At 31.9% G+C, this 20243-nt stretch overlaps 2 protein-coding genes across 4 annotated transcripts in view; both read right to left on the reverse strand.

The window, feature by feature from the left end:
• Positions 1 to 7020, reverse strand: part of LOC129799983 (uncharacterized) — a 28958-nt gene extending 21938 nt beyond the window's left edge. Inside the window, exon 1 of one of the 3 annotated variants that reach the window (XM_055844314.1) lies at positions 6799 to 7020. The gene's annotated coding sequence lies outside the window, so the exon portion shown is untranslated. Of the gene's footprint in view, positions 1 to 6719 lie in introns of all 3 variants that reach the window. The other 2 variants (XM_055844313.1, XM_055844315.1) reach the window with 2 other exon arrangements.
• An 8302-nt stretch (positions 7021 to 15322) lies between these two features.
• On the reverse strand, positions 15323 to 16756 carry LOC129799979 (gamma-glutamylcyclotransferase-like). Its single transcript, XM_055844309.1, has 3 exons — positions 16512 to 16756; positions 16162 to 16296; positions 15323 to 16040 (listed from the first exon to the last, which is right to left on the reverse strand). The coding sequence occupies exons 2-3, from the start codon at positions 16282 to 16284 to the stop codon at positions 15588 to 15590; spliced, it is 576 nt and encodes a 191-aa protein (XP_055700284.1). The 5' UTR covers positions 16285 to 16296; positions 16512 to 16756; the 3' UTR covers positions 15323 to 15587.
• Between the last annotated feature and the right edge of the window lie 3487 nt (positions 16757 to 20243).

Here is a 20243-nt window from a genome sequence, read left to right on the forward strand (position 1 = left end):
TTTAGGGGCCAGTGGGTCAATGATGACCCAATCCTAAAAACAAATTTTTAACTTTAGAATGTTTTGTATTCTAGTCAGAAAAAATATTTTTTACGTCACCGGTGATCCACTGATCCTTAAACTGGGTTAAATCGTTTAAACTTTCATTAATTTATTTTCGAGGCCTATACAAAAAAAATATTTTTCAAGAACAAAAATCAAGAATTTTCTGACTTTTAATAACACTGAGAGAAATCTGAAAAAATTAAAATAACATTCTGGAAATATTTATTTTACCCTGCAGTATTAATCCGAAATCGGTGTAAATATTATGCTTTCTAAGTGTATTAAGGGTTAAAATTACTCTTTTTCATGTTAATTTTACCCTTAAAAAGACGTAAAATTAACATTAAAAAATGTTAATTTTTTTATACCTTAAAAGTGTTAAAGTTATGAGGAAAAAAAGTTAATCGCACCCCCGTTTTTGTCTCAGTGTAAAAAAAAAAGCACAAAGCTTACGATAAGTTAAGAGATGATGATGCGAGGATAAAAGCTGAGGCATGAGGATTCGTCAGCTTCTAAAGAGGGAGATTTTACTGCTTAAACTCACAAATAGAGCGATATATTTAATAATGAATAAATTAACACAGAAAAAAAACCAAGAGGACCCTTGATTTATTTACTTTTCAGTACAATATACTGTTCAGCTATATCCCTGAATTCAGAGACAAGTGGATCCTAATCTTCAATTAAGAGATAATGTACATACAGCTCAAATATTAATCCCCCAAATTCTGAGAAAAAGTACGAATAAAGATTAAAGTAAAAAAATTAGTGTCAAAAATTTAAAAATTTACGATTCTAATGCCACTTCATCTAATAACCGTTTCTTCCCTCACTTCTCTGGTAAAGAAGGCTTAAATTTTAAGTAAATATTTGTAGTGTCAAAATTAAAGATATAGGCTTAAATGACGCTTCATGTGTCCGCATATTTCTTTAAAATTTTATGCATAAGTTTAAAAGAATCTCCTGACCAACTTCGAAAAGTTTGAGATATCCATTTCAGCTCCGTTGTGACGAAGTTTTATAAGTTTCAGCTGAATGTGTTGAAAAAAATTGACACTTTGAAAATAAAAGGAAACTTTAACGGAGAATATAAATTAGTTTTTAAAAGTCGATTTAAAGATGGAAGGCATAAAGATTTATTTCAGAATTGAGGGGCATGTCTTTAAAAAGTAAAGAATGTTTTGTATTTTTTTATGATCATCTAACAATTTCTTTAAGCAGAGATGTAAATAACTTCACAATAATGAATTAAAATTAAAATTTCAAACCTCTTTTAAGATTTCTTTAATTTTAGAGGAATTGCACCAAACTTCGGTCAGCTTGCAATTTCGGCCCCTTTTTTGTTAATAAAAATTCTATGAATTTTATTTTTTGTATACCTACTCTAGAGATTTTACAATGCAAAAAAATTATAAAAATGTCGCCTAGACGAACAAGTTGATGCGAAAACGAGTTTAAAAGAATTCCGGAAGGGCTTGAAAGTATGAGAATCAAGGTGGTCGAAATATTACCGAAAGATATGTCTATATTTTTATTCATTTTAAAATATATTAAGAATGATTTTAGAAAAAAACAAAGATGATAAACTACCTACAAGGTGCCAAGCAACACTTCTTAAAAAGAAGTAACAAAAAAGTTCATTTTGTATTAAGAATATTACATTTCAAACTTAAGACTGGCGCTTGCATTCAACTAAGCCGAAATTTGGTACAGTTATCTAGTAGATTTTGGAATTTTTTATTATTTTCTATACGGTTTTTCGTATAAGGATACTTTCCAACATTCAGATTCTTCTTTTATTTGTTTTTTTTTTTTAATTTATGAAAATAAAGTAATAAATTATAATAAAACATTTGTGGTCAGTGAGAAAACGTAAAAATGGTTTTGAAACACCTGAGATGTGAAGTTGTTTAATAACTCTTTCATTTTCATTTTGATAAGAATATTTTACTATACCCTCATGCTCTGAAAATATAATATTAAAATTTGAAAATTTATATTTTCTGGTCATTTTTATCAATTTTCTGAAACCATAAACTATTACATTTTAGAAATTTTGTATATAGTGAGATTGATTCATCCTTCACCAGAAAATTTAGAAAGTGCTTTTCACCATTTTCAGGTGATCTTAATTATTTTATTTTACGCAATCTAAAAAAAAGTTTTGTCAAATTAACAAAAAAAAAGTTTGGCAAAAAGATATTCTTTCAAATATATAAACTGTAAGAAAGTTTTGACAAAATAAACAACATACTTTTGACAAAATTTTAGCAAGATAAATTTGCCCGCTTAATATTTTTTTTTAGAGTATAAAAAATTATTTTAAAAAATCGTATAGGGGAAAGCGCGCTACCTTCGGACAACTCAAGCTTCAGACTAATCAATTTTTTCTATGCGTTCTTTAATGGTTTTAGTCCACAGTTCTTTTCAGAAAATTTAAAGCATTTGACTAACAATTAAAACATAATATTATAACGGATCAAATTTATTAAAAACATATTGAAAAATAAACTGTTCCGAGTCGTCCGAAGGTAACATGCTTCCCCCTACTAAAAGATTTACTAGCATTAAATAAACTCAGCCAAAATAATGTACTTAAAATGAACAATAACGTTAGGTGGTAAACCGCTTGCTCATAAAGTGTTTTAAAGTATTTTACCCAAGAAATAATAGGTCTTTTTAGGTCAACTAATTTTTTACGGTATGAGAGGTGATGTTATGGAAAAATAAGATTTGGTAAGAAAGTAGTTGCAAAGGAAATCATAAATTTTTAATGCCTGGAAATGATGAAACATTCTTGTTAAAGAAGGGTAAATGAAGGGTAAAATTAGACAATGAACTGCTTTTTTTTTTGTTTTAGAAAGAGTAATATTCAGCAAATTAATTTAATCACATAAAGACACAAATAGGGTAAAGTGGTACAAGTTGGATAATGGTACAAATTGAACAGGGCTTTTTTTTCTTGATAAATTTAATACTTCATTTTTATTTGTATATTTTTAATGCTTTAGTTTTATAATTTGGTTCCTTGTGCTTAAAACCAAATTTTGTACTGTACTTATCAAGAAAAAAGCCATGTCCAACTTGTACCGGCGAATTGTCCAACTTGTAACACTATGTCCAACTAACATTTTTAGGTGTAAAAATATATCAACATTTTTTAATGTTAATTTTACACCTTTTTCAGGGTAAAATTAACATGAAAAGGTAACTTTAACTCCTAATACACCTAAAAAGGGTAATATTTACACCGATTTTGGGTCAATACTGCAGGATAAAATTAACATTTTCGGAATGTTATTTAAACTTTTTCGGATTTCTCTCAGTGAGTGTAAGGGAAGTATATATTTAGAATAAAGAGTGGTTTCCTGAATATTCCTTCAAAGGCAAACTATAAGACACCACTATCTAATACTATACGTGGCTAATTCTACCCTGGTCTCCCCTACTAACAAATATTTGTAAAAGGACAAATAACACTCGATAAGTGATCATGTTACGAAGAATGTTTGCGAAAAATAAGTACAAACATTTACGAACTTTTTAGTGGGTTGAACGATTTACTAACATTTTGCAAATCATTAGTATTTGCTCAATTTTAGTATTTGCTCAATTTACTCAATTTTGATTCGTAAACTACCAAAAAAGTGCTGTTAACCCTTTAACGACGAGACAGTTTTCGCGGACCGAAAATCAGTAATAAAAATAAAACCGATAAACAAAATCAGTAAAAGGTCTTATATCTAGCCTTAGAAAATTCAAGAGAGTCTGATTCGGTGTATTTTTTACCTCTATGAGCAATAGGGACAAAAATAGCCTAAAAATTTAAATAATTTTTCTGGCGATACCAATGACTGATAATTTTCACTCTAATGAAAAATATTATGTTTGAGTAGGGGAAAGTGACCATGCTTTATACTGTAAAATGATTTCCAAGATTTGTGATTATTTTCTGATTACCACACAAACCCAAGCGATTCTTCCACTATGATAAAAAATGTCTCACTTATTAGGTTCATAATCCCACCTCAAGTAGTTCTTGAAAAACCTTAGATTTTCCTCAAGAAGAAAATGGAAATTCAGTGGCGATTTTTATACAAGTTGGGTTCGGGGCCTTCCTGTATAATAATTGATTCGACAATTCGGAGGCCCATTTTCACTATAAAAATTTCACCGGATACAAAAAATTGCACATCAATATTTAGACGAAACTCTAATCTATCTGCTCAAATCGTTTGTACGACTGGTTATTAGTTTTAAAATCACTTTTATGTAATTTTTCTAAGCCATGTTTTTATTAGATTAGGGCACAAGCGAAAACCAGTTTTTCAAAATGTCACTTTGCGACCTTAAAATTCAGGCAACGGGGTTGAATGCTATGTCAATTGTCGATAAAATTGGAGGATTACAATAGGTGTAATTATGAAAGAATCACATCTAATGATAGAGTTACCACTTTTAAATTATCATTCATGGACCCTTCTTAAAATATAGGATGGACACAAGTAGAATTTATGAATTTGTTACCACCCACAAAAACAGTGTTCCCAAGTAAAAATATTTTTACATAAATATTAGTACTGATGACCCCTCTATGTGCCTATGATAGTAGTTTTCCTGAACAGCGACATTAATTAAGAAATACTTATGAAATATCATGTATCGAAATTACAGTTTTGGACCCATTTTTGATTTTTGCTTCCTGAAACTAGAAAAAAAGAGCTAGGTTCCTAATTTTTTCAGGAAGTGTGAGACTTAGGACCAGCTATTAAAATATATTGCTAAGAGTCTCAACTATTGATTAACACAAGAAAAAAATAGTTATTATCAAGCTTGGATCGTATCAAGCATGGTCACTTTCCCCTATAGTAGTTTCTTTTTCCAAAACGGTTTTGCTTTAAAAAAATTGAAAGTATAAAAAATAATTAAAATTAATTATCATTACACTGAGAGAAATCCGAAAAAGTTAAACATTCCGGAAATGTTTATTTTACCCTGCAGTTTTAATCCAAATTCGGTGTAAATATTATGCTTTTTAGGTGTATTAGGAGTTAAAGTAACCTTTTTTCATGTTAATTTTACCCTTAGAAAGGTATAAACAAACATAAAAAAGTGTTAAAGTTATGAGGAAAGAAAGTTAATCGCACCCCTGTTTTTTTCTCACTGTATGAGAATTTAAAAATTCGTCTTTTTCTAGCTTAATGCCCAGCGCACAATAATTTTTGTATACAAACATGTTTTTAAAATTTTCTATAGGAGTGAGCGCGATGACTAGATTTAGGTTTCATTCACTCTCATAGAAAAATCAAAAACATGTTTACAAAACAAAATTTATTGTGCGCTGGGCATAAAAATATACTATATAGCAAATAGCTGGGAGCTTGCAAAAAATATCCTAGATTCATTCAACCTTCTACTTTGCAATTACGTACTAACATAAGCAAAAAATAACTTTAGGTAGTTAGGAAAAATTATTTTCTTCATGGGACGCCGGTGTTCCAATCGTCCTTAAAGGGTTAAATCCCTTTAAAATCCAAGCAAAATCGTTAAGATTGTTCATTACTTTTTTATTTTCCCTCTTTCTGGCAGGAATATTCCACTATTTTTGGTCATTTAAATTTAATGATTTCCGTTTTATTTATATTCTGATCATATTTCATTTTTACTGACCAGTACTCAATATTCTGCAGCCGATTATCATAGAGAAAAAAAATTGATAATAAAAAAATAATTTTTGCAGCAAAGCTCTTCGTGCGCAACCCATTAGAGACTGAAATAAAAGCTAACAGAATTATTGTTATAGCTCTATTCTTATTACTCTAATTAAAGCTAGTTAATTTTGATTTAATTGAAGCAATTAAGGGTTATATTAACATATCTGAAGCCTGTGTTTAAGATTAGCCTGATGTTATTTCTAAAATTTGAGCCAATGAACTTTAACATTACCCATTTAAAATCGTGATAAAATCAACAATTTAAATTTTTACAGCCCTCTCACCGCTTTAAAGTTTCTCGCAAGCCAAAATGTATTCCATGTAATTAGCATCAACTTTTTGCTTGAACGAATCATGTTTACCAAAAGCTTTTCCGTGCTTATCATGGCATAAATTTATATCACTTCAGTATATAGGGTATGCATTATGATAAAAATACACAATATACAGCCGAGTATTGAGTATTTTTTCAGGTGCTAAAGATATGGTTGAGCTATGTATTAGTATTTTTTTTCCTATACAAAAGTTTATTAGTAATTCTCGACGTTACATATGGGGAGTCTCGACTCTGATATTGAACAAACACACGTTTCATACATTTACACAATTTTCTGGTTCTCATTTTTTTCCCGTCTATCGGATACGCCAGAGACGTTCAGAATTTTCTCCTATTCATCTCGACTAGCACATTTTCAATCTCTTGGGATAGATTTTTGTATTCAGTGATTTTCCTCATTCCCCCACTTGTTTTTCATCCCCCAAAAAGCACCCTCTCTCTAAAGAGGCCTTTTCTAAACAACCTTTTTTTTGTTTTGCATTTCCATCACGCAAAGGGATGTCTAATCCAAGAGAGATAAAATACACGGAATACCAGATAAATTTGTAAATAGAAGAATAATACTAGAAATTAAATCTACGTAAAAGGAGGAAAATGAAATCACAAACATCCTCAATATATACCTTTTTCTCTTCCTAACAGACCTCACAAAATTGATTTTCTCTCCATCAACCACACAAATAAAATCACAATTCAACTCACTTCTCTGCCTCCTCCAAATTCCAGCTCTTTCACATCCACCGAAAATATTATCTAGCTAAAAATTCTCAATATTATATCCCACCACCAATCCCGTGTCCAAGATTCACAGGCTATAGCACAGAAAAAACGACAAATTTTCAGACGAAGTGCACGGACCTTCCAGGAGAACAGTCGACCCTGGCTGGTGGATGCGCGCTGAAAACTGTGGAGCTCGCGCGAAAATTGTTGGTACGACCAGTGCTGGAGCGTATTATAGTACAACATTTCTCCAGAGAGGAGAGAATTCCAATCCACGGAATGGGGTACACCGGAAAAAAAGAGTGTCAAACCTCATTTGCATACCTTTCGCGTGCATCCACGCAGAGACAATTCTATTGAGAATGCCTAGGCACATGCTTTCCGAGAGATCTCCCAGAAAAGCGTCATGTTAATTTGTTAGCATCGTCATATGTGCTTAATTTACAAAATTGATGACAATTTTCTTTCATTGTATCATTATAGTGCGTCGCAGGCAATTATTGGGGCTGATGAGGGCTTTGGGAGATGGGAAAAGTTTCAGTAATTTTCACTAGATTAGTGAAAAGTTAGAAGATCTTGAGAACCCACAAATAGGGGGAAGTGGGGCACCTTTGAAGTGGGGTACCTTTAACACAGGGATTTTTTGTCCTATTTTTAAATGGAACTTTACCTTACATTGATAGAATTTAGCTCCATAAACCACTTGAAACACTAAATTACATTATGATATAGGGGAAGGTTGCAGCTTCGTAAAAGTTGATTTTTTTCCAAGTTACTAAATGAATTTCATCCATGGACATATATATAATCTAAAAGTTAGTCCTACATCTCACATTTTCTGACAAACTTGAAAGCCTAGGCCTTTTTCCTGGGTCCAAAAGGCAAAAATAAAAAATGGGCCTAAAATCGTAATTCTGATGTGTTATATTTTATGCATTTTTTCTCACTTCAAGTGTCTTTTCAAAAAGACACTTGAAGGGGGTCGTTTTTGTGGGTGGAGGAAAATTCATAAAAATTACCACCCTTGAAGCTCAGGAAAATTGAATTTTGCAGCTTCGTAAAAACATCTGTCAAAATTACTGACCATCGAATTTGAGAATTCCTCATTGTTTTGGGTCACACTATGTGCACGCCGCTCGGGATATTTGACTCATCAGAGATTCCACTGAATAAATTCACAAGAAAATTTTGGGATATTAAACAATTTTCACTAAAATCTCGAAGGAAAGCACGCACTTCCCCATCAAAATGAGACTCCATCAGATGTTTTTATTTTACTTCTGTCAAATGAAACATTAAGTCTAAATTTGCTTATGGTAGGTGTGATTCTTTCACTGTCCATGTGGTGCGTTTTGAAAATTTTTCACTTAATTTGCTTTGTTTTCAAGCGGAATTTTTCACATTTTACTTTAAATTAATCACTGCTAATTCTAAGAATCACTGATGTTCAAAAAATGTTCTGTAAGACAGATTCGAGACGTTAGAGAAAAAACAAGGATTACAATAGGTGTGACTACTACTTTCTAATTTGTGCAATAATGAAACTAGAATGGTAGATGTGATTCTTTTATTGCCACTTCGATGTATTTTGAGTATTTCTCATTCAATTTTCCTTGTTTTAAAGTGGAACTTCCCACATTTCACTTTAAATTGGTGGCTGGTCATTTTTGAAATCAGTTACGTCCGAAATATGTTCTGTAAGACCCATTGGAGGTGTTAGAGAAAATCTGAAGATTACATTAGGTGTGATTATGAGAGAATCATACCTAACCAAGCTCTTAACTGACTGTCAGAATGCAGGGAAAAATGGTTTTCCGAGTGTCAAAAAACATGTGTTAGAAAAATAGCTTAAAATTGATTTTTAATGCGTGATACCTCCTACAAATGGTGAAAACAAAATGGATGAAAGTTCCACTAAGTAGTGATGCCCAAATTTTTGTGTCCGGTGTAATGTTTCCGGGGAAAATGAGGCCTACAGGGGTGGGAAAAAGTGGTACGAAGCTGAGTTAACCAGGGAACCTTCGTAAAAAATGTCGCTACATTTTCATTTTCCTGTAGAGAAAAATGCAAGAAATTCCAGGAATTTTGTGAGGCAAAATTATGAACCCAATAAGTAAGAGATTTTTTTGATATAGTGATATAATTGACGCGGTGTGTGCGGCATTCAGTAAAAATTCTTAAATCTTGGACTCCTTTTTTAATACGAACCTTCAAAACCTTCCCCTAGTTCAGTTTCATTTAAAAATAGGAGAAAACAATCCTGTTACAAAGTTGCTCCACTTTAAAAGTGCCCCACTTACCCGTAATAACAAGGAAAATCTTTCTGATCAGTTAAAAATATTTTTTTTTTGCTAAAATATATTCAAAATAATAAAATTTGCTCATCAAAAAACTTAAAAGAACCTTTCATAAGGTAAAGTGATTTTAATCCATAAATTTGTCAAAGAATATTAACAAACTAATGGCCTCTACACACTAGAGAAATTTATGTCCATATTGAAGCAAATTCCTTACGACTGTGTAAGAAAAACTCTTCAATATGGACATAATTTTCTCTAGTGTGTAGATACCATAATTTACAAATCAGTTCGTTCAAGACAAACTCTTAGCGTTAAAAGTTTGTCAAAACAATTAGCGACAAACCTTTACCTTCAAAATTTGTAGCCGAACAAACCTTCGTTTGGGATCATCAACTCACAAATTTCTCTATCTACAAGATAATCTCCATGTTTAGAAGTCTTTTGACAAAGTTTTTTCCTGTGAATTGCGTCCCTTTTACCGATAATGCGCATGAACTCGTGGATTTTTTTTTATTGGCAGATCTCACTCATTTATAAAAAAAAATTATATTAAAAATTTCTATTGCATTTTGCACCAATAAATTAAGGCAAAACATTTTTTTTTGGTTTTCAATGTAAACGTTTTTAATAAAAATTTAAAAAAAGCGACATTTACATATTTTTTCATTGTAAAATCTCCAGACGCAAAAATTAAAATTCATGGAAATTTTAGAAACGATGGAAGTAGGCGAAATTGTAAGCTGGCCGAAATTTGATACAGTGCCCCTAAAATTAAAGACATCTTAAAAGAGTTTGAAATTTTAATTTCAATTCATTATTGTGAAGTTATTTATATTTCTGCTTAAAGCCTAAAGGAAATTTGACATTTTCAAATTAAAGATTTGTATCAGAAAATGTGAGACAGCCTTTCAAAACCGATTTAAAGATGGCCTCTACACATTGGGAGACATTTTTGTCAAAAATTGCTTTTTTGAAGGAAATTCCCTGCAGCGTTGTAGGGGGAAACGTCAAATTTCTGTCAAAAACGCAATTTTTGACGAAAATTGCTCCTAATGTGTAGACGCCTAAGCAAGACTTGAAGTTCTATCTCAGAATTGAGGATAAGTATTACCTTAAAAAAGATCTATTCGCTTGTGATTGTTTTGTCAGCTATTTTTCAGTTCCTGATGTTGAGAAAGAACGAAAATTGTGCACTAAGCCATGCATAGAAAATTATGAGCTATCATCAAAGGTAATTTAAAATTAAAATAAAACCTAAATGTTTTCAAAATTGTACAATTTTGAAAAAAAAACCCTTTTAATATTTATTCACATTTTTTTGTTTTTCTCTAATGGTCTCTACACATTGGGAGCAATTTCTGTCAAAAATTGCTTTTTTGAAGGAAATTCCCTGCAGCGTTGTAGGGGGACACGTCAAATTTCTGCCAAAAACGCAATTTTTGACGTAAATTGCTCCCAATGTGTAGACGCCTTAAGATCGAAAAATAAAACGTAAAAAGTAGTATCAATTTTGGGTTCTTGCACTGAGAGAAATCCGAAAAAGTTAAAATAACATTCCGGAAGAGTTAATTTTACCCTGCAGTATTGATTCGAAATCGGTGTAAATATTATGCTTTTTAGGTGTATTAGGGGTTAAAGTTACCCTTTTTCATGTTAATTTTACCCTTAAAAAGGTGTAAAATTAACATTAAAAATGTTTATATATTTTTACACATAAAAAGTGTTAAAATTATGAGAAAAAAAGTTAATTGCACCCCCGTTTTTTGCTCAGTGTGGAGATCCCCCCAGTGATATTTTTGTCTTGAGAATACGCTCAAAAGAAACTTTGGATTATTTATCAATCTCAACTGATTTGGACAAAACACTCTTTTAAAAGGTCTTGAAAAACTAAATAAATCTGGATCGAATAAACAAATAATTGTATTTATTAACAAAAATTCAATAATATCATTAGCAGTTGAAGTTGAGGATAAAGCGATAAGCACTGGGAAATAATGCAGGGAAAATCTCCATTCATGGCTCTTGACAGATTTTTCTCAGAAATGAAATTTTTTAGTCAAGGTTATTTTGTAATGATATTAGCGGTGAAGTTATATCAACAATTAAGCTTTTCGAGATATTGCAATAGAATAATCTAACATTAGATAAAGTCACTTCAATCAAAAATGATATGAAATGCTACAGATGGTTGTCAATAATAACCACACATCTCACCACATTTAAAAATCTGTATATTACTTTGTAAATCATTTTGGATTTAATCAATTTTAATAGGAATGTTTTGGCAATTATTGGTGTATTTTGTAGCGTGGAAAATTAAATTTTATCATTTTATATAAAATTCAGAACTTAAAAAGCAGGGAGATAATTCTATTTGTCACAGTAAATATCCATCTCAATTAAATCCTTTTTGTTAAGCTTCAGTTTTTTTTAACGGTTATATTGTTCTAATTTTTTAATGATCAAAACGATTTTGTTATTAGGATTTGTTGCTTGGAAATATTCTTTGTTATAGACGTATTGATAAATTCAAATTTGAAACCACATTCGTGCTCTACATAATTTCCATAAGATTGTTTATGAAGAAACAAAGGCACTTAAAATCTGATGCTGGGGTCTTAGCCTCTTGTCTTATAAAGGTTATAAGGAGCTTCAGACCTAGGCTGAGCCATATGGATTAACTTTTTTATTATTTTTTCATTAAAGACTTTTGGGAAAATTCTGGCTTAGTATTGGATCATTACAAGCAAATGTCCTATTAGATTCTGAAAAATTAATAAAATAGGGTGTTCATTAAAGATTTTGAAACCTTTGGAATCTGAAAGAAACCTCTAGTCTAAATACCGCTTTAGACTGACGGTTTACCTCAGTTTTTTAATGTCTCTAATTCCTAAGCAACAAGCAATTGAATTTTTTTTTATTCTGAGGATAATTTATATTTAATATCTAAATATTAAGTTAAAAATTTGCAAAATTGCTTGATAAGAAAATAGAAAAAATAAGCCATTTGACTACACCATAAGTCTGAAGGCAGGTGTAAAACTACACATATGACGTACAATCCATTCCTATTTGCGATTTCATTACATTAATTCATAGAAAATGTGACAAATTGTATCAATTTTATTTTCTATACTTCTGATCAAAAAAAATTAAAACCCCTACGACCCCCTGACCTGAGCTAAGGGATCAAAAATTAAGTCTTAAAATAGTAATAACTCCCATTCTAAATGACGGAAATTTATGATCTTAGGTGATTTGATAAGGTGAAACAACTTTTCCGAACATTTTATCTTCATACGACAACCGCTAGGGGCGCTAAAATTGAAATATCGTTTTTTGAACATTTTAATATCGCATATATCGAAATTCTCATTTTCGATTTTGATGAAATTTCAGTATGTTTTAGTTGGGATAGATTTTATTTCCTAACGGCAAGATTGACAAAACCTCCTTATTTATACCTAAATTTACTGAACTAGCGTTTAAAACGGATTTTTTTGACGCTGCCACGCATTTTCAATTGAGTGAAAATCAGTCGAGTGAAATTTTACCTCTTACTCTTTCAAACTGAAATTATATATAGCTCTCTCTTTCTGTCAAACGAAAATTGAAATTGAAAATAAAATTGAAATTTCATGGCTGCGGCACACCTTTTGGATCAGGAAAATTTCATGAAGTCATAATTCGAATCACTTTCTTTCTCACACGGTTTGCAGTTTGCATCTGTCTATCTCATTTTTTTGCACTCTTTTTCCCCTTTTGAAACATCACTGAAAATTCAATTTAGCCCAGTCAAATTTGAAGTGCGAAAGAATGAGATTGACATAAGAGAAAGAAAATGATATGAATTTCGATTTCTTGAAATTTTCCTGGTCTAAAAGGTGTGCCGGAGCCGGAGCCATAAATTTTCATTCGACAGAAAGAGACAAATATATATATATATATATATATATATATATATATATATATATATATGTGTGTGTGTGTGTTATTTTAGTTAGAAAGAGTAAGAGGTAAAATTTCATTTGATTGAATTTCACTCAAAGGTGTGCCAGCACCATTATACATAAACTTTCAATTATTTTAAAGAATGTTTGTAATTCGAATTTCGTACTAAATATTCTACTGTAATACTGCCTCACCCTACCCTATTATATAGCAAAAGGGAATTCAAAATCAGAAATAGCAGATTGATCAGATTTTAGTAAACTTGCTTATTAATGGCGCTGACCCTCTTTACTATTTAGTGAAATTCGACCGATTAAAATTTTACCTCTTACTCTTTCAAATTAAAATTAGTGTAATTGTCTCTTTCTGATAAATAAAAATTTCATTTTGAATTTAATGGCTTCGTCACACCATTTAGACTTTAGACCAAGAAAACTGTGAAATCAAAATTCACTCCTTTTATTCTCAAATGTTTTGCATATATTTATCTCACCCTTCCACTATAAAAATTAGATTGAACTAACTTGAATTTAGTGTGATGCTCAAAGAGGAAGAAGAGTAACGTAAATTTCGATTTGGTGAAATTTTCCTGATCAAAAAGGTGTTAAAAATTATTTTTTACTTGACAGAAAGAGATAATTATATCTGATCAATTTGAAAAAGTTAGAGATGATAAAATACCAATCGATCGAATTTCGCATATGATTAAAATGGAAATAGAAAACTTAGTGTTTTTTAAAAATACTGTTTTTTCTTTTAGAAAATTATGAAATGGGCTCATGCACACCTTTTTTCAGATCAGGAAAATTTCATGAAATTGAAATTTTACATACCTTTCTTTTTGAAAAATATTTCATATGGTTCATAATGTCTATTCTACTGTTTCGCAATCTTCTTCTACTTTTGAACATCATAACAAATTGAATTTAGTTCAATACAATTTTAAGTGCGAAATAGTAGGATAGATACATGCAAAACATTTTAGAGAGAAAGGTAGGTACTCTATCTACTAAATTAATAGAGTTTGTAATGAATTAATGCACAGAATTTAAATTCAGTGACCGTTAAGACGCATGTTTGACAGGGGCTCCCCGTGCCCCAATATTAGTTTTTTTTTTTTTCAAAAAATTCATCTTATAAATCTGTAGGAAACTAATCCGAAAATATGAACATTCTATCTCAAGAATTCCTGGTACATTGACTGAATGGGTTAATGATCATTTCGAAAATTTCACTGATCACAAAAAATATGGGATTCCTTCAAAAATCCTACAATGAGAGAAATCCGAAAAATTTAAAATAACAGTGCGGAAATGTTAATTTTACCCTGCAGTATTGATCCAAAACCGGTGTAAATATTACCCATTTTAGGTGTATTTGGGGTTAAAGTTACCCTTTTCTATGTTAATTTTATCTTTTATCCTTAAAAAGGTGTAAAATTATCATTAAAAAATGTTGATATATTTTTACACCTAAAAAGTGTTAGTTATGAGGAAAAAAAGTTAATCGCACCCCTATTTTTGTCTCACATTGAGAAAAAACGGGGGTGCGATTAACTTTTTTTCCTCATAACTTTACCACTTTTTAGGTGTAAAAATATATCAACATTTTTTAATGTTAATTTTACACCTTTTTAAGTGTAAAATTAACATGAAAAAGGGTAACTTTAACCCCTAATACACCTAAAAAGGGTAATATTTACACCGATTTCGGATCAATAATGGAGGGTAAAATTAACATTTCCGGAATGTTATTTTAACTTTTTCGGATTTCTCTCAGTGCAGAGTACTGACTGAAAAGAAAATAAATGTTACTGACCTGTTTTGTAGCTTTCCCTGAAAAATTCTTAAGATGCAGAATTTCAGGAAAAATTGATTCCTTCTCGGATGAATATGTTTGAGAAATGTGGCAGTGTATTTTTTTTATGCTTGATTCTCTCTCTCAGCAACATATTTATCCATTCATTGCCTTTTCCTTTGACTAAAAGTGGCAGGAGCAGGAAGACGAGAGAGCAAATAGTCCTGATGTGGCAGTGGCCCCTAGAAACTTCTCAAGAAACATGCGCAGATACTATTCATAAATACAAATCAATTTCTCCCGAAAGATTTCCATTGGGAATTATTCACAAATTTTCCTCACGCGGCCAATCTTTTTTTTTCTATCTCGCGTGGCAGTTTTTTCCCCATCCACTTGGACATTCTTTTTTTTGCTTTGGAAAGGTAAATATTTGGTGTCTCGCGACAAAATGACTTTGATTCTTTGATAATACTCTTTGCTGTATTTCCCTCTTTTTTTTTTTGTTTTTACATGCTGCCTGTCTTTTTTTTCTTGAGCTGTTTTCTGGAGTCAGAAACAGCGAGATAATAACTTTGTAAAACACAAATAGATCAAGAGTTAAATGTCTCTTTGGGTGATAATAAAAATTTCACGGGTGACGTCTGAACCTGAAAATACAGTGATTCTGCATTTTTTTCTTTCTTTTTGAACTTTCACTGAATTTACAATTAAAAAATCTCAAGCTCAATTCTTTTGGGAATGGTCAGTGAGATTGAGATTGAGATTGGATATCAATTCAGGCTTTCCGAGATTCCCATTGTGCTCCACTGACTTGAGGAATTCAACGTAATACTCTGGCAAACCACTCTCAATGGCACCATTAATGAGGACCTGGATGTACGAATAGGAAGGTTTCCTGTCATTCAGCATCACACCATTCTTCACAGGATAGTCATCTGGATTGTTAACCAACTGATAAACCCTGCAGATCAATGTTTCGCCGCGTGGTGTCTCAATTGGCAAGCTCAATGGCTGATAAACTCCCCGATGAACACCTTCCTGTTTATCCAGGCTGTCCATATCCTTCATATCAATCTCCCAAATAGCCCCCCAGACATTTTCCCCAGGCTCCTGGACAACAGTCGAAGGAGCACCACCCCATCGGGTGGCATAATAGAAGAAATCAAGACGATAATTCTACAAAAAAAATCGCACACAATCAACACAATTCCTTATCAATTTGACTTTTCTCTTGAGAACTGGGTCACTTTTAATCAATCACTGATCATTCCTCAATCACCCAGAATCACTTTCTTACTTTCAACATTCCAATATCTCTCCGAACAGCTGTTGGATTCATAATATGAATCCTCTTGGCAAGAAGATTGCTCCCATACGCAAAATAGAGAAATTTATTCCCAATCACCTCCGGCAACGTCATCTTGATAACTGCCTGCAGGATAAAACACACCAAAAGATACTTCATCTTTCCCCTTTTAAATTTCTGCACACTCTGTATATTTTCTTCCCCGAATTTAAATCAATCAAATCAACTAATTAAATAAATTTTTGGTGGACAGGGAATCAAAGATTCTATTTTGGGGCGCTTCGTATACGACAACTTTATTCAATGAAATCAAAAACGCAAATAAATCAATTCATACATACTTGGTAGCATCTGAACCTAATTGATATCGCGGTCCAGATTATTTACTAGACCCACGACGCTCTCTATCTCCTTTGGAAAAATCGCACAGAAGAAAAAACGTAAATACACATTCGATGCGCGTCACCCGGAGTCAAAAGATCACCCAAGCCACACGGAGTCCACGGTACTTTTGTGCTTTGACTCTGAGACAAACCATATGATTTCGAAAAAACAAATACACATGCTCATTCAACTCGCGGTTTCGAAAACAGGTGTTTTCGAAAAAATGTCGGGGGCGTACTGCCGCGTAATAATTACATTTTATTACACTGGTGCGCAGAATTAAAGGGAAAAGCATTTTTGGTGAGTAAATTTGAGTTAGATAAAGTAAAAAAAACATGATTAGGCCGGATTATAATTACATTTAGACCATATTATAACTACATTTATGACCGCTTTATGAAAACTTTATGGTCAATTAATGACTGGTTTATGACCGCTTCATGACAAGTGTATGACCATTGTGTGAATGCTTTATACAGTAAACTCTCTCAAATTCGGGCTTTTGGGACCGAAATGTCACCCGAATTAGAGAGAAATTCGGGCGACAAGATTTTTGAAATGCAACGATTTTTTTTATTGATCTGCATACACATATTGAGTTTACACACTCATATAATATCGTAAATTGCATGAAAATCTCTTAACTCTTTCCGGACCACAACATATCCAGCGAAATAATTTCAGTAAAACTCACTTTATTGTAAGTCTTAGTTGGTCTTAATGGTCAAATATGATACTTTTGTAGAGAAAGAATTTTTTCCGCCTCTGGGAAATTGGAAAACTCATGGGTACTCTTGTCCCCAATACAAAGTTCAATTTTCCAAAAGCCAATAATATCAATTTTGTGAATTATTTTTGCGTGGCAAATGACTCCTTTACAATGTTGGTCACTAAAACAAGAAGAATTATTGACCAGTATCTTGTGGGATGTCCAGGAAGTGGTCAAGAAGACACCAAGTTCCTGCTTGCCAACAGATTCCTCAAAATATTTCACACAATAACACTTTAAAACACATTTCTTTCAACACGATGTTATTGTAGACACATTAAGCTTTCTCAAAAGCATAAAAGACACTTCCTGGACAATCAGAATTCACCAAAATAAGGGAGAATAGGAAAAACTTCCCTGAAAGCAATCTCCCGCGCTGCCAAATGTCAAAATCATCGGCCATATTGGCAAAAATTTCGCTCCCGCTTGGAATTTTGTTACAAGGTTGGTGTCAAAAAGCAAATGGCAGGCATTGGCGGGATAACCTTACATTTGACCTCTAGATTTTTGGGGACGAGAGTACTCATAAAGTTTGAACAAGTTTTTTGAAAATTTATGAAAAAATTGTTTTTCGAATTTATGTAATCTGTAATTGTTAGTTTATCATACTTATTGGCCCCGAGAGGTTTTTGCTTATTCTGGTCTAGAAATATCAAAAAAGTCACAATATCTGCAAGGAAGCAGAAAATCGAAAATTCACGATTTTTGGCCAAAAATATCTTAGTTCAGGAGTTAATTGGGATCCTCCAAAAAATATCCTAGATTTGGACATCCTTATAGTTTGTAATCATCCACAAGAATTGGATTTTTATCGATTTCAAATAACCCAAAAAAAATCTTTTTTCCATGAGTACCCAGAGTCCCAAAGGAGACGAAAGAGTTAGAGGGAAAAGCATTTTTGGTGAGTAAATTTCAGTTCGATAAAGTAAAAAAAAACATGATTAGGCCGAATTATAACTACATTTAGACCATATAACGACTACATTTATGACCGCTTTATGAAAATTGTATGGTCAATTAATGACTGGTTTATAACCGCTTCATAACTGCTTTACGACTTCTTTATGATCGCATTATGACCACTTTATGACCGCCTTACAACCGCTTTGTGAATACCTTATGATCAATATAGTAATCATAGACCCATCCATATATTTAGGTAGGGTAAATAAATGAAATAGTTGACCAATATTAGTTACAATATCTTTTTCATTTAGTTATCATAACTAACCAATGACCAATATTAGTTGGGATATCGATTTCATTTAATTAACACAAGCAAATATAATTGTATGAAACCATTATGAAATAATTGTCGCAACTTATCCACGTAAATATTGCCTTATGTTCTCACTACTAATAAAATTATTATGTGAATTTTTTTTTAAGAATATGAGAACCATTTTAAATAGATTTTATAATAATCAATAATCAATAATAAAGAAAATCAATTATAAAAATACAATAATCAACCGATCAACTAATTTTCATTAGTAATTATGTCTAAACTTTTCTAAGAGTGTAATATATGACCATTGTGTGAATGCTTTAGACCACTCTGTTACCGTTTTATGATTGCTTTATTATCACATTATGACACCACCATGACCACATTTAGACCACATTATTGACACTCAATAAGGAAAATAGTTGCCTTATAAAGCGTGTGCAGTGCATGAAAAATTTTCCCCGACGCTTAACGTAAGGTCAGTCATAGTAGGTTTTGGATTTTGTTTTTTTTTTCGTCGGCGTCGTTACAAGGGAATTTAATTAGCTTTCTTTTGCTGAAATTCTTGTTAAAAAATATTGATTTTTGACTGAGTAATTACAATAAGATGGAGAGCATGCAAATATTAAAAGTTGAGAATAATCTCAAAAAGCCAAATGCGAATTAATGCTAAAATAGCAAAATTTACCGGGAAGTGTTCCGCTCTACTGTCCGGAAGATTATAATTCGGTTCAAGAAACTCGAGACTATTGCCAAGAAGCCAGGAGGAAGTCATCCAAAAGCCTGGGATTCACGACAAGGGGATGGCAAAGAAAGTGATTGAGATTTTCGAGAAGCAACTCAATCTTTCCATACGTGATGTTGGCAAAAAAAAAAATGGGAATACATTGGAGCTTGGTCCATAAAATCAAAAGTAGGGATGATTTAATAACCTACAAAAGCTCAGGCGTTTTGACGTATTTGCAATTTTTTGTGTTTTTTCTTTAAATTAAGAAAAACTGTCATGCCATAATATGACATTGGGTTTTCCAATAATGCGCAATGTAATTTTCGACCACTCAGAATATAAGTCGAACAATTAGTTTTTTTTTTACAAAATTCGTTTTATTCACTTTTTGGATACTTCTTTATACCCTCTACCTTCATTCCCTGCGAATATTATACTTGTTAGATTATTATTTTCAAAATGTTAGAGGTTTTAAATCTCAAAAATTCTATACTCTGCCCCCTCTGCCCTTTGCATGTAAAATCTGAGCTTCAAATCGCTCTCCTGTAAAATTTGCCTACTGCAAGTTATTCCGTTTCTTATTCTGAGTGGTCAATATAAATATTTCGTAATCTGGTCAGATGTCTTTGCAGCATTTGCTCAGATTTTTTTTAGACAATATTACGCATCTAAAGACTTTAGCCCTTCAACTTGCTAAAAAATTAAAATTCTAACCCATTTGTATAGAATAATTAGCATAATATTACAGAACACTTTCTGTAATTTCGTTGGCTAAAATTCAACTTTTTAGGAGAAAACTTTAAAGCTTGACAACTATTATTGATTTTTATTCAAGGGGTAACTCATTCCCATTTTTTCTGACAAGGGTTTCTGGTTTCTCGGGTTTTGCGATGGAATTTTTGGGTTTCTCGGGTTTTGCGATGCAAAAAGTGGGTTTCTCGAGTTTCGCGAAGCGTTTCTCGGAC

The sequence above is a fragment of the Phlebotomus papatasi genome, chromosome 1 (genome assembly GCF_024763615.1).
Source record: "Phlebotomus papatasi isolate M1 chromosome 1, Ppap_2.1, whole genome shotgun sequence".
NCBI classification, from domain to species: Eukaryota; Metazoa; Arthropoda; class Insecta; order Diptera; family Psychodidae; genus Phlebotomus; species Phlebotomus papatasi.

What these genes read in the sequence shown, in the direction of transcription:
- LOC129799979 (XM_055844309.1), bottom strand. Translation starts at nt 16,284, where the DNA reads ATGACGTTGCCGGAGGTGATTGGGAATAAATTTCTCTATTTTGCGTAT. An exon ending in GAGATATTGGAATGTTGAAA is followed by an intron (nt 16,041 to 16,161) that starts GTAAGAAAGTGA and finishes TTTTTTTTGTAG; the next exon opens with AATTATCGTCTTGATTTCTT.